Raw genomic sequence first — 15,711 nt, forward strand, 5'->3', positions numbered from 1 at the left:
GATAAATTTTCAACCTTAAAAGATTGAGCTTGATCTGGTGATAGCCAGAGAAATAGGAATCCACAATACTGGGAATTTCACATGAAGGCGAAAGATTTCCCCACACAGATTTCGCAACAGATTCAAGTTGGTCACGTGGATTCACTGCTACACTACTGACGAAAGACAATGGACCTTTTTTGGCCGTGAAATGTTGCTAATGTGACCACGCCTTAGCCTCCTTAAATCAGTAACCTGTGGTAGAATTCATTACTGCTAATTTGTTTTAATGGAATTGGGGTAAGCTATCATTTGGCTTCAGAAGACTTTAAAAAGAAAACAAAAGAACATCTCATGGACCACTTTCATGGTATTGTTATGATGTATTCCTTTTTGGAACTTGACAGACCCAGTAGCCATTCGCTTTTACTATGTGGAAAAAGAGCAGCGTGAACATTAAGCTAAACGTCTCCTTTTGTTCTCCTCTTTTACAAAAATCATACATGTTTGTAACGTTAGGATGAGTAAATGATGACAACAAGAAAGATTTTTTTTAACAACCTATGCAAGCCCATTTTCACCATGGAATGAAATACAAATTCTGAGTTTATAACTCAGTTTTGAGTTGGCATCTCACAATTATGACTTTTTATTTATATCTCACAAGTTTATAACACAAAATTCTAACTTTATTTCTCGCAATTCCGCGTTTATTTCTTGCATTTATCTTGCAAAAAAGTTGTTTTTTGCATGTTTTTATCTCACAATTTGGACTTTTTTATGAGTTCTGACTTATTCTCATCATTCCAAGTTGCAATCATATCTTGCAAAAAACGTTATTGGAATTGCGTGTTTTTATCTCCCAATTTAAATTTGTGACTTTATTTCTCAGCATAAATGCGAGATGTTGACTCAAAATTTTGAGATATAAATAGCAATAAATAAAGTCAGAATTGTGAGATAAAAAGTTGCGATTACTTTTTTTAGTTGTTTGTTCCGTGACAGAAACTTCCAAAACAACCAGCCTTTTATGAGAAGTATTGTTTAACTGTCTTCTGATTAATTCTGCGCTTTTTCCTCCCTACTATGACCTCAGGGTTTTCATCTGATCTTTATTGTCAATGTGGCGAACAAAGTGATAAACAGGTTGAAGCTCATCACTTATAATCCAGATATCGAATAAATTCAAAGTAGAATTCATTGAGTTATGAATGGGGCAAGCACAGCATCGATAGACTTTCACTCACTCATGTGAAACAGATTTAATGACTTGCATGAAGGAAGGCAATGAATACTGTATATCTCACTGAAATAAGATGAAGTGGTACATTCAGAACTAGTTATATTAAAAAAGATTTCTGAAGGGAAATGAGTGCCTTCCTTTTTACTACTTTTGACTGTAATGGGGCTTTTCAGAAGGATTTAATTTGATTCCAAGGTGCCTCCTACATCTAAAATCGTATTCATTTTATTCTTGGAAAAGCTCATTATAGATTTAATATATCACCTTAGATGCATCAAATTCAACAGAACACATTGTCTTTCCTGCAATAAGGACTGATGTAATTGCTATTTTCATCAAATTATACTATACAGGACAGTATTAGATTAGAAGAGAAGAAAATTCACTGGCGTAAAAGAGCATTCAAAGATAGAAAGAAAGATGATTCGCATAGAGAGAACTACATCAAACATTTGAATAAAAACCCGTTCAGGATTTTGGAATTTTCTGTTATGGTGAAAATGAATATTCATATGAAATGAAAATTAAGTTGTCATTTACTTTATAAAACATGAAGCATGTTTGAGAGCTATGGTGGAGGGGAAGATTTTCAATGAATAACATACATTTAATGTAATTTTCACACAAAGCTATCATATGACTATGAGCCTTCTTTTATTATGCTTTTTGTTTGTCTTTTCCAACTGTCACATGGTGTTTTGGTGTTGGTTCATGTTTCATGTGTTTAGTTCATCAAGTTTACTGTCATGTTTCTAGTTTGTCTTGTCCTTTCAGTTTCCTGGTTTTGTCATGTGTTTCATTGTCATGTGACTCCCATGCCCTCATGTAATCTTGTGTCTTGTCCTGTCATTGGTTCATTGTTTAATCACTGTTCACAGGTGTCACTTGTCTTGTCATTAGTCTGTGTGTGTATTTTAGCCCTCATGTTTGCCATGTGTCTTTGTCTGTTATTAACGTTGTACCCGTTGGTGGTGAGTGTTCTCAAGTCTGTTATGTTTAATCAAGCCAAGTTTATTGTCAAGCCAAGTTTTGTTTGTTGTTTTGCCAAGTTTTGAGTTATGTTTGGATAAATAAATGCTGCACATGGGTTCTGAACATTTGCCTCCAGTGGATCTATATGTTACAGAATAACAGACCGCCATTATGAACCCAGCAGTTACCATTGCCCACCCTTGTCAAGGCCAGCGTCCCATAGGGGACTATGTCAGAGACTTTATTCGGTTCATGGATTTGTTGCCCTGGAATGACACCTTACTTAAGAGGTGCTTTTGTTCCGGTTTGGACTCTGACATTGCAGCCCTCATGCCATCAGAGGAACACCCCTGCAGCTTCTGGCAATGCATTGATTTTATTTTGTTTCTAAGTGGCTCAGATTGGACGGTAGGAGAGGCAAAGGACTATTATAGCCACGTCCACGCTCCAGCCCACGTCCACACTCCAGCCCACGTCCACGCTCCAGCCCACGTCCAGGCTCCAGCCCACGTCCAGGCTCCAGCCCACGTCCAGGCTCCAGCCCACGGCCCCGTCCAGGCTCCAGCCCACGGCCACGCCCAAGGCCACGTCCAGGCTCCAGCCCACGGCCCCGTCCAGGCTCCAGCCCACGGCCCCGTCCAGGCTCCAGCCCACGGCCCCGTCCAGGCTCCAGCCCAAGGCCCCGTCCAGGCTCCAGCCCAAGGCCCCGTCCAGGCTCCAGCCCAAGGCCCCGTCCAGGCTCCAGCCCAAGGCCCCGTCCAGGCTCCAGCCCAAGGCCCCGTCCAGGCTCCAGCCCAAGGCCCCGTCCAGGCTCCAGCCCAAGGCCCCGTCCAGGCTCCAGCCCAAGGCCCCGTCCAGGCTCCAGCCCAAGGCCCCGTCCAGGCTCCAGCCCAAGGCCCCGTCCAGGCTCCAGCCCACGGCCCCGTCCAGGCTCCAGCCCACGGCCCCGCTGTCCCACCCAAGAAAATTTTGGGGGGGGGCAGGGGGTACATGGAGGCCATGAAGGCCACGCCTCTGTGGGCCCCTGAACCGCCATTACCGCCATGGCCTGATGAACTGCCGTTGCCGCCATGGCCTCCCACGCCTGAGGGTCCAGGTCCGCCCACGCCACAGGGTCCAGGTCCGCCCACGCCACAGGGTCCAGGTCCGCCCACGCCACAGGGTCCAGGTCCGCCCACGCCACAGGGTCCAGGTCCGCCCACGCCACAGAGTCCAGGTCCGCTCACGCCACAGGGTCCAGGTCCGCCCACGCCACAGGGTCCAGGTCCGCCCACGCCACAGGGTCCAGGTCCACCCACGCCACAGGGTCCTGGTCCGCCCACGCCACAGGGTCCGCCCACGCCACAGGGTCCTGGTCCGCCCACGCCACAGGGTCCGCCCACGCCACAGGGTCCAGGTCCGCCCACGCTCCCAGGCCCGTCCAGGTCATGTCTGGGTCCGGTGCCCCTGCACGGGCCTGGCCCACCATCCCTCCCCCAAGACCGCCCCCCAAGACTTTTTGTTAAGACTCTTTGTTAGGTTATTGATGTGTTGGTGTTGTTTGGGCGTCAGGGGCCGCCCATAGAGGGGGGGATCTGTCACATGGTGTTTTGGTGTTGGTTCATGTTTCATGTGTTTAGTTCATCAAGTTTACTGTCATGTTTCTAGTTTGTCTTGTCCTTTCAGTTTCCTGGTTTTGTCATGTGTTTCATTGTCATGTGACTCCCATGCCCTCATGTAATCTTGTGTCTTGTCCTGTCATTGGTTCATTGTTTAATCACTGTTCACAGGTGTCACTTGTCTTGTCATTAGTCTGTGTGTGTATTTTAGCCCTCATGTTTGCCATGTGTCTTTGTCTGTTATTAACGTTGTACCCGTTGGTGGTGAGTGTTCTCAAGTCTGTTATGTTTAATCAAGCCAAGTTTATTGTCAAGCCAAGTTTTGTTTGTTGTTTTGCCAAGTTTTGAGTTATGTTAGGATTTATGTTTGGATAAATAAATGCTGCACATGGGTTCTGAACATTTGCCTCCAGTGGATCTATATGTTACACCAACTTTATAGACCTGATCCACTTTGATTTTATGGAAAAGAGCAGCCAGGATATTCTTCAGAATTTTACCTTTTGTGTTCCACAGAAGAAGGTAAGTCATAGAGGTTCAGAATGAAATAAAAGTGACTGTTTCTTTAATAATTTGGCGTTGTCACCCCTGTAGAAGCACACACCTTGCATGTTCGAAGTACTCCTTGTGCTGGTTTCGATAAAAGACTGAGAACCGCAGCATTCTGCCGGCGATGACCTCAGCTTTCTCCATCAGCTGTGTGAGATGAACAGTGGAATAATCTGTAGGTACAAAAAAATAACAGCCGAAATAGGTTTGTGGAGGCCATATCAACAACACTTTAAAGGTGAAGTATGTAAGATTTTTTGTGTTAAAATACATTCTCTTAACCCAGTTGATTGTTTATTGACTAATGAATAATGACTAATTAGTATGCCATTCATGGGTTTTTCTCCCCCAAATGTGTAAACAACAAGCTAATTTTTATTTATTCAGAAATACCACAGCACTTTAGTTCGAGCTGTCTGTTCTGCACATTTCACAAGTGACTGCTTCGACAATCAGGCACAGATCAATGCCGGTTTTTCAAAGAAGCTACTCATCAAAGATGCTGCAGCCCCTACATTGTTGGGTCCGACCTCAAATCTGCAACCCTTAAGTAAACGTCTCACACATTTTATGTTACATTATAGAGCCAGCATAATCTGAAATTATAGTTTGTAAATGGTTATGTCTTTTTTAAAACTGTATTTAAAGGAGCTGCAAAGCAAACAATCATTTTGATCGGCATTTGTGCAGACTGACCACAGGTAGGGTATAACCGTAAAAGATAACCTCAAGAAATCATTTAAATGTGAAAGTTAAAAATAAAAAAACAGATCGATTGAAAGAACTTAACATGTTTGCTAACGAAATAAAGCAATTAAAAGCCATTTGTGTGGTGTGGCTTTTGAGTTTAAGTGCTAGTATAATTTCAACATGCCGTTTATAGGAGACGTTTGCTAGCCGTGGTCTTTAATTAACATTAATTTGTGTACAGGCTACATTACAATAACTGTCCTGGGTGAAGTGCAGCATTAATGCAAGTGGTCAAATCGGTGTTGTTTTGAGCAAATTAATTGTATTCCCGCTGAAAAACAAGCGTTCTAGAGCAAAAATGTTGCCTATAAATAGTGTCACACGCCTTCTTATCAAACCCGCCACAGCAATGATCAACCTCTTGGGAACTAATGTGGTCGGAACCAAAGTTTACAGCACTGCGTTCTCTGGAATCATCTCAAGCAGAGCACTTCTACATTCCCATTGGTTGCCGCCAAACCGCATCATAGCTCATTACCATAAAGTTGAGCTGATTTCAACTCTCCTCGACGCCCAAATCGTTCAAGACGCGCCGCTCTCGCCGGAGCTCGCTGCCATCTCCCATTGAAAATTAATGACTTCCAGCCACTTTGACGCTCTCGCCCGGTGGCGGTGTGAGTGTCAAAGTGGCAGGAAGTCATTTATTTTCAATGGGAGCCAGCGGCGCGGCGCGTCTTGGATGATTTGGGCGTCGAGGAGAGTTGAAATCAGGTCAACTTCAGAAGACTTTCAAAAGAAAACAAAAGAACATCTCATGGACCACTTTCATGGTTTCATGGTTTAACTTTCATAGGAATTCATTGAAATCACTCTATTTGCTCCGCACCACTCCGTTATGAATGCCCGAGTGGCCGTGCGCATTTACATTCCGTGAGTGAGATCCCTCCCCCTATGGGAGGGTTGAAAACAACCTCCGATGACGGAGGCTTTTTTCCAGACATAAAATACATAAATCTCTCATCTCAGGGGGATCATTCGAATATACTACCGGGTTTCTACTGATACAAAGCTTAATGCTAATTGCTAAAGTAATCATTTAAACGTACCGTTACACACAACTTGTCTGTATCTTTTTTTTTTTTTTTTGAAGCCTACATTATTGCCGATAAATGCGGGCACCTATCTTTGCATACATTATATGTGACGCGTCAATTATTTCTTTATGCCTTTTTGAACTCTTCTCGTATGGTGTGCAGTTCCTAAATATGCCTTGTTGACCTGGTTCGCCATTGTTTTCTATGCGCTTGACGGATGGCTTTAACTATTGCGCTCATGTCTTTTGCAGCATCTATCTACACAGCGTTCTATGCAGCGCTCAAGCTAAAAGATGTGCAACTTTTAAACCTGCGTCTCGTGTTTTTAACTGCAAAAACGCCTTCTGTATGAATGGCCCCTAAGTTACTCTTTTTTTGCCGCAACGATAGGTTTTGCAAATGACCTAACTTGATGATACATGATCTCTCCTGTATCCAAAATATTCCCAAACCACGGATGTAGATTTTTTTTGATGTTGTTGTTGGCCATTATTCTACCCTGAATTCACCGTTCCTGTGCTTTCTTCCATGTTGTAACAGTTAAACCGCTCTTTTCTCCCGCTAGATTTAGGCGTGCTGCATTCAGATTGCACACTTAGGAGGTTGGCGAAAAATGAATGCTTTCTATTTTTATTTCTACCGAATCCAGTGGTTAAGATTCTGCCGAAACCGAATACCGAATCCTACTCCCATCCTCAGTCCATTATCACAGTAAACACATTAATGAAGTAAACAACGTCCACAGCAGTTTTAATTTAATTTAATTTTAATTAAGAATTGGCAACATTATGCCAGGATAACTGTCCTTTGCTATACCTGAAGTTGCTGCATTTTGGCTGCTGTCTGTAGATTCCTTCATGCACAACTCTTATTCTTTCGGATGTTTCATACGCAACTGTTTTAACAGCGGCTATTGTTTAGGGTCCTTGCCACCACGAGACAAATCGGCATTGCAAATTGAACATGTAGCTCGACTTGAATTGCCTTCTTTTGTCTGAAAGTACTGCCAAACAACACGTTTTCTGTTCACGAGTTCCATTTTCACTTTCTCACAGCCGACTGCATTCGAACGGTCCACCTAGTAAACACCTTCCTGTAATCAACGTCATTACGTTCAACCAGCGGAGCGCACATTGTGCAAGCCTAGGTTCTAAGGTTCAGCAGAAACCGAACCCCGTCAAAAAGCCCAATATTCGGCCGAATCCGAACCCAAATCCTGGATTTGGTGCATCCCTAATGCTTACATCGTGATTTTATTCCGATTTTGATTAATCGAACACCCCTAGTATACAGTTGTTTAATTGAATAACGGCATTTGATAATCACACTAAGGGTACGTTTACTCAACAATGTCGAAACGATCTCCGTTCACACTAATCGGCAAAAACGATTCAAACGCTGTATTCTGCTGCCAGGCCAGTAGTTGGCGATGTCACTTTGTAAAGAAACACTATGCTCATAGACTGAACACGTACGCATGTGCATGGTGTCACAGTTTTTGCAGTTTAAACGGAGATGATAACCAGGGGTGTGCATTGGGACTGCCCTCACAACTCGATTACGATTCACCAGGTAACGATGCGATTCAATTCGATTCTACGATGCATTGCCATGCATCAAAATTCTACTGCACACAACAATGCAAAATTTTAATCAGTCATGAGACAATACAAGCAGTCAGATATTGAACAACTGATTTTATTGGCTGCTATGTGTGTATTATCACTCTCCTGTATCTTTGACATAAATGTCATTAAATAAAATGAAATTGAATGGCACAGGGTATTGGATATGGCATTTTCAAACCTGAAAAAGAAAACATAAATCACTGCTTTCAGTGCTTTGAATGAGAAATGTTTCTCTTCTCTGCTTAGGAACCATTTGAAATTAAATAGAGCAATAATAACAGCCAACTTTTTCCAGCAGTGAACATAAGTGTTTTAATTAATCAGTAATCTCCCTCCGCCTCAGCCATCTTGATTGTTGTTGTTGTTATGACCCCGGAAGTAATTGAAACTTCACAACTTTATTGTCCAACTCAAGGCCAGAAAATAAACGATGACTTAATCGATTATGGCACTTAGCTGCATCGATGCTGAATCGTGCATGCCCCGCATTGCGATGCATTGCCGAATCGATTATTGTTGACACCACTAATGATAATGGTATTGTATTCAAAAAATTGCACTTTAAATTGCGTTTCAAACCAGTTTCAAAACAGCATTGTTGCGTAAATGAATGGCCAAAACACATACAAAGTTTTCAGTTTTTAGCCCCCTAAGCTACGTATATCACTGTTAATGGGCTGTCCAGTTATCTCTCTCTCTTTTGGGTGTTTCCTGTTAGGGGTCACTACAGCAGAATTATCTGCACTGCCATTTGCCAGAGGTTTTATGCAGGATATATAGTGCTGTCACATTATTTATTTTAATTTCACATAAAATATTATTAATTATTAGCTTTTCATCAACTCATGAACCCCCATTTGGGAAACCGTGCTTTAAAGTATTTAAAGTAGCTTGAACGTGCATCTCACCGCCTGTACAGAACTCAATGATCTCGCTCCAGTCCGACACGGCATAGTCTCCGTCACCCTGTTTGGATGCGGTCTGAACGGCCACAGTGTACTCTGTGCGTGGACTCAGGAACCAATGTCCTCGCACCGTCATAGGCAGAGGAACTGCTTTCGCTACCAGTTTAGTGGGGACGTCCTAGAGAAGACAAATAAATGAGATTGGACAGTCAGGTTCTTACAGTTCTCTTTCTGCAAACACATGTACATGACAATGTTATTGAAGGTCAGGCTATAAAGGGAGAGGTGAAGATAGAGTGTCTGCAGACACACACCTTGTGTTTGAACTTGTTAGCATTCTTGTTTTCTTTCTTGTTGAGGTCGATGAAGTAGTGTGTGATGCGTTCCTTGGACCTGGAGTCCATATCCCAGCAGATCTTAAAGGAGTCGCATGTGATGTTGCTGATTTTGATGTTCTGGGGAACAGGAAGTTCCTCCATCTCGGCAATGCCACTGTCCAGGGACTTATTTCCTGAGAGACGCAACGAGACAGATAGAGATGTTAGGAGAAAGAACAGAAACAGAGAACTTTTTGTCTTATTTAATCAACCTGAAATGATCTTTCAGCATATATACACATTTAAAACAAAAATATTGGTGACTCATCTTGCATTCAGGGGTGTATGCAAATTTCTGTCCAATCAAATGCTAATAAACAGTCCAATAAAACAAATCTGTGAAATTTACAACAAAAAAAGAATCTGTGGTTGCCAGAATTAGCAATATTTTAAGATTTACAGATTGACCTTAAAATTACATTAATATTTTTTAATAATGCATATATTAAAGTAGGGCTGGGTATCGATTCAGATGTTTCAATACGATTCGATTTCGATTCGCAAGCTCTCAAATCGATTCGATTTCGATTCAACTCAATGAATATAGATTTGATACAAGTACTATATTTATAAAAAAGAACAGTGAACATAAGTTTACAAGTGGGTAATTAAAAAAGAAATTAAGAGCCACAAACCTGTATATTAAACTCTTTTTATTTTAGGTACACTTGGGTACATTAAAACAGAACCCATCTCTATATTTCAAATGCATTCGATTATGTTAAATACAATACAATTTTAATGCAACTTTATTCTAAAAAATGTATCTGAGAAGTATTTTATGCAATTTTGTTTCTATGGATATTTTGATATATTTATTCTAAAACATAAAAAGGACATTGGATGATTTTCAGCCATTTTCAGTACACAACAAGCTTTTCTTGCGATTTTGCCGCCCGTCGTGTGTGCAGTTACTTTTCATACACAAGAAGCGCGTTCATACCTGGACACAAGTAGTTGCCGTGGTAATGAACAACAATAACTTAACGTGCTGACACATGTAGACTAACTTTCATTTGAGGAAATCTGTTTATAATGTAAGCTATTAGGTTTGAATTTAATTGTTTCTATTGACTCAGTTTATTTGAATATGTCTATAATGGCTAACGTATGTGCTTAAGGGAATGGCGAATGCTCAAGTTTAATACAATGATCATAATGCAAGGCAAGCATTCGCATGTATGCAATCTTTTTTTTGCAGTTGTGTGCTCGGCTGTGGGGGTGTTGCAACGTCTGGGTGATGTCTCCTTAAATGGTTCCGCAGATTTGTAGTATTATTACAGCATTTCACCTCAGCATTACAAACGTCAACAACGCTCCGGAAGCCGCCCTTTAAGCACTGAATGAATGAATGAATGAATGAATGAATGAATGAATGAATGAATGAATGAATGAATGAATGAATGAATGAATGAATGAATGAATGAATGAATGAATGAATGAATGAATGAATGAATGACAGGCCGTGCGCCTCTCGCTCCTTTGTAACATCACGCAAGGCAAATAAGAGCGTGACATCTAATAGAGAAGACTAGTAACTAGATTTACATTAATCTTATGTTCAATGTTTGTGGAAATAAATATGGGAAAAAATCGATTCGTGGCCTTTGAGAATCGATTTTGAATCGACCACATTTTAAAAACCAATTAATCAAAAAAAAAATTGTTTTGCCCAGCCCTATATTAAAGTTAATATACCAAATTACTAAAATATTTTTTTTACCTCTATAAAATACTGACAACAACTTTAAAACACAGATGGTGAAGAGAAAGTCATATGACAAATCAAAATGAATCACAAGTAACTTTTCCATATAATAAAATACTAATTTCCAATACTAATGTTGCAGATGGTACACGCAAATCCCTGGTAACACACACAGCACTAAAATAATGCAATAAACATTCATTTAAAAACATAAGTTGTAATATGTAGAATAAAACCCAAATGTATAAATAAAAAAAGTTATTTGAAAAACGTCTGTCGGACCCTTCAATGTAAAGCATTACACAGAAACATTTTGAGAATGTCAGTTTATGTTTTTCACTGTATAAATGTCTTTTTCACATCAAAATGTTTACATTTTACAGTAAGATTACATTTAATCAAATCATTTTTCACTGTATATAGTATAGGAACTTTAACCAATTAGCAGGGTTTTACTGTAGCATTTGTACAGTCTTTTACCATTTTTACCAAATTGCACTGAATGATTTAAAAAAAAAAAATGTTTTACCAGTGGAAGTAGCATTGTTCATGTAGACACAGGAAAGAAAACTGCTTGCAAAGTCTTGAAGAGATTCAATATTTGGAATAAAGTTTTATGAAATGTGTGATTCTAGCAGTGACTACAGATGAATGTACAGCAAAGGTCAAAACTGTTAACAATAAGATGTTTTCCTGAGGGAATTCCCTGTGTGACCTTTATCCAGGTCAATACTGAACTTTACCACAAAGTACTTATAGCAAACACTGCCACTATTGACTTGCAGGATGTGCCGCAGGGCAAAACGGGGAAAGGCTTTTTTAGACAACTGGGTCATTTCATCCATGATGGGAGTTGACGGAAGTGAGCTGGAAGTATAATGCAGTTGGTGTGGAATAATGATCAACTAGATTCTGGGGGGTTGCTACGTGGTAAATTGAAAAGAACCCAATTTAAAATCTATATTTGCTTCAGGATTCTCCTTCATTGTAGTGATGTTTACATCTGATTTATTGTCTGCCACATAAAAATTGAAAGTCTGATCACTGACGATTAGACCTTAGGATTTAGAAACGAGCCTCACTAATCAGTAATTGTTGAGTTTTTGTTGTAATGATTTGTTTAATCATCAACTGCTTGACTGGATTTGCAATTCCTCCGGTTGCTTCATGCTTTCAAATTTAGTAGACTGCCAGACTACCAATTGCAATCATCATCTTTTCATGTGTTGCTTTTTATCATGTAATCAACACTGCACAATCAAGCCCACCTCAAAGCATTTCTCTTTCAGTTATGAAATAAATCAGAAGAAAACACAGTCGTCATTGAGACCCGTAGAAGGTCGAATAAGCAAAACAGCTTGCAGCCCTAAATGAAAACTAGCATGACTAGCATTCCTCCACAGCATGACAACACTGGTCTCTAGCCTCTTTAGTCCACAGATGGGAAAAATTACCAACAAACAATGTCATGAAACATGTAAATTCTGGCATATTAAAAGGACTTTTCAATATTCGGTAGCGCTTTAATTTACAGTCCTGTTCCGCATATATACATACTATGCTACTTATTATAGTAATTATAATAATAACTGGGTAATAATAACTACACCTAACCTAACATTAACCCATGGAGTTTCCTAGGTAAGTACACCATACGTGCACATACTGTAAAATAAAGTGCAAACCAATATTCTATAATATCTTTAAATAATGTCCATTATAGTGCATATTTGGACATGATATTGGATATTATGCTGACATGCTGGAAGATAAAAGCAAGCACTGCAGATTTACTGTTTACAGTAAAATGTTGAACTAGCAACTTAATCTGCTAAAATATTAATAAAATAATTAATAATGTATGTTTAGTGGCAATTTCATATTTCACTTGAAATTGTTTGTATGAAAAAAGCAATATCTGACATTTCATAACTGTAAAGACAAATTTACAAAAGATATTTCTGGTAAAAATATGCGATTATAAAATACATTAATAAACATAACTATCATAAATGATGAGAGATGTGGAGCATCATTCTCACATGCTGCTATTTCTGAGCTGTAAAAATGATCTCCCTACCAATCTATGAACACAAAAAACACACTGCATGAGCTGCCATACATCAAGAAAAATTATTTCACCTTCTTTTAAAAACTATACTCTTTGTTGTCCCATGACATTTTTAAAACCATTAGGCACAAATACCATATTTCGTTGTGTGAAATATCAGAGCTGTTTGATAAACTAATACCTAACATCAAATTAACTTAGCACTTAACATATAAAATATCTGCATTCCCCCATTAACACAGTGATTTTAGCTTGTCCAATCTCCAAAGTTCTTCTAACCTCAATCCAACAATGAAAAGCATTCAACATCATAATTTTGTCATAACATTAAATTTATATTCAAACATTGTAGTAAAATTATTTAGCCTATAATTATCAAATAAATAATTGTTTATAAGTCCCATATTTTGCATTCAACCCTGTTACTGTGTAACCCCTCCTACTCGAACCGCCCGCTCCAAGTGGGACTCAAACCCTGGTCCGCCGGCATGAGAGTCGGATGATCTGGAAGGCTAAAGGCTGCAACCTCTAGCATCAGTCGCTAGAGCGTCTCTGGAGATCAGAGGAGTGAGGTTTACTCGCACAGCGACTATTAGCAGGCCTCCGTTACACTCACCCCCCTAAACCTCACTCCCACACGGGTCACGGCACCAATGCAACCCCTCCTGTTTGAACCGCCTGCTCCAAGTGGGACTCAAACCCGGGTCCGCCGGCATGAGAGTCAAACGCTCTAACAGGAAGGCTAAAGGGGGCGCAAGGAGACAAAGAGGTGCACAGCGACTACTAGCTGGCCTCCTTTACAACTACATGATTTTCTTTGATTACAAATGTTTTTTACATTCTTTCGCCAGCGTTTTTGAAAAAAGTTGCCAGCCACCGCCAGCATTTTTGATAATTTTCACAAAAGTTTCATGGCCCCCAGAATATTTTTCGGTATGAATATCTAAACATGCAATATATCAAAAAAAAGAACTGCTTTTACAAAAAGACACATTTTATGTGTGTAAAATGTATACACATTTTACACATTTTATATATATAAAACTTTGAGCAAAAAGCTGCAAAAATCCCTTTTTTGTCAAAGAATATGTCCAGATTGGATTCAGAACGATGATCAAAATATAGATGGAGTAAATCGAGTTTGTACCTCGTACCTCATTATTTTACATATGCATATAGAATGATTACATATGCTATTGCTTGTTTCTGCTTCTTTTTCGCCTGTGTTTTGATCAGGAGATTCAGTACTCTTTCGGAAGATGTGTAATAGCACCCCCCCCTACCGTATCACAGTGAAAACACGGAAAGCCTGAAATTTCCATCAATGGCAGAGAAAGAGAGGAACACGCCTACTTTTTGGGACTTTAGCTTATTCACCGTATCCCCAGAGTTAGATAAGTCCAAACATACCATTCTCATCTCCGTGCGTGCCATAACTCTGTCTGACGCACCCGCCGCTAGCCTAGCTTAGCACAAAGACTGGAGGTAAATGGCTCCAGCTAGCCTACTGCTCAATAAGTGACAAAATAACGTCAACACTTTCCTATTTACATGTTGTGATGTGTATAGTTACATCGTGTACCAAGACCGACAGAAAATGAAAAGTGTGATTTTCTAGACCGATATAGGAACTATACTCTCATTCCTGTGTAATGATCAAGGAACTTTGCTGCCGTACTATGAGTGCAGCGGCGCAATGATATTACTCAGCGTCTGAAAATAGTCCCCAGCACTCTCTCTGTGCAAGCAGGTTGTCACGTTGGTTATGTTGACGGAAGTATTCCTATTTTCAGGCACTGCGTAATATCAAATATTGTGCTAAGCTAGGCTAGCGATGGGTGCGTAAGACAGAGTTATGGCATGCACAGAGATGAGAATGGTGTGTATGGACTTATCTAACTCTGTTCCTTTAAAATTGAGACACCCAGGAAGTGACATAATTTTGGACTCTTTCTAAAGCATGGTAAAAACAGCATTCAGCAAGACCAACCTTCAACCATGTAACCACAGTTACTGTAAGATATTTATCAAATAATTATATTTCATGAGGTAGATTTTTCCCTAGACACCTGACTTAAGCAAATATGGCGTCTGCACTTCGACACCTCCAAATTTATACTCTACTAGAGGTCTCCACTCAACACCTGCTTCAAGTCGGACGACGTCTCGCCCATCATGAACATTATCACTTGGGAATAAGTCCAGACAATGCCTTTCACTATGCTTTGATCACAGACAGGAGGATCTCGAACCAATTTCAGACAATTCTCCCCGACAAAGACAATACAACAGTTTTTATAGAATAGGACTATTGCAAAGGTGGCATGATGCATTACATCATTTTTCTCCAACTTGATTGGTTCTACATATGTATAATTCTTCGTTACTAGGTAAAAACCTCAATCATGAGGTTAGATTTATATAACAAAAAATTACACAGCTGTCTATGAATGATAAATTCAGTAACAGGGTTGCAAAAGAATTACAAACCTCTATAAATCAAATACTTGATAATACTCAATTATGTTTAACCTCCCAAATTTGACATTGACCATTGTCTGAAAATCCTTTCATTGGCCAATTGTTGGGGGAAAAAAAACTCTGCCTAAAAATGTGTCTGGTACAGTAAGCTAGACGTCTGATTTGAGTAGGGTTAGCTATTCAAACACTAACCCTAAACTCTGGCGCCAAGGTTGCCCTGTCCATTCACTCCAGCTCTGTAGGGAGACGCGAATGAATGAACTTAAAAGAAAGAGAGCGAGAAAAAGACAGAGAATGCCTGTGGGAACTGTACGCAGACACATTACCTGCCCAGTCAGCTAAAACCGGTGTGCAAACACACAGTGTAGAAACAGAGATGAAGGCAGTTCAGTCAGAGCAGGAGAAGCACCATAAGG

The 15,711-nt window shown here is 40.1% G+C and overlaps 1 protein-coding gene across 3 annotated transcripts in view; it reads right to left on the reverse strand.

Annotated features, from left to right (window-relative positions):
- Positions 1-15,711, reverse strand: part of phyhiplb (phytanoyl-CoA 2-hydroxylase interacting protein-like b) — a 52,578-nt gene that overhangs the window by 5,011 nt on the left and 31,856 nt on the right. For all 3 annotated transcript variants that reach the window (XM_079801419.1, XM_079801418.1, XM_079801417.1), the window contains 3 exons: positions 8,973-9,169; positions 8,662-8,836; positions 4,397-4,514 (listed from right to left, as the gene is read on the reverse strand). In XM_079801419.1, the coding sequence (XP_079657545.1) occupies positions 4,397-4,514; positions 8,662-8,836; positions 8,973-9,137 (458 nt within the window). In that variant the 5' untranslated portion in view covers positions 9,138-9,169. The remainder of the gene's footprint in view (positions 1-4,396; positions 4,515-8,661; positions 8,837-8,972; positions 9,170-15,711) is intronic.

Source organism: Gobio gobio (assembly GCF_949357685.1).
Source record: "Gobio gobio genome assembly, chromosome: 20".
In the NCBI taxonomy this organism is placed as follows: Eukaryota; Metazoa; Chordata; class Actinopteri; order Cypriniformes; family Gobionidae; genus Gobio; species Gobio gobio.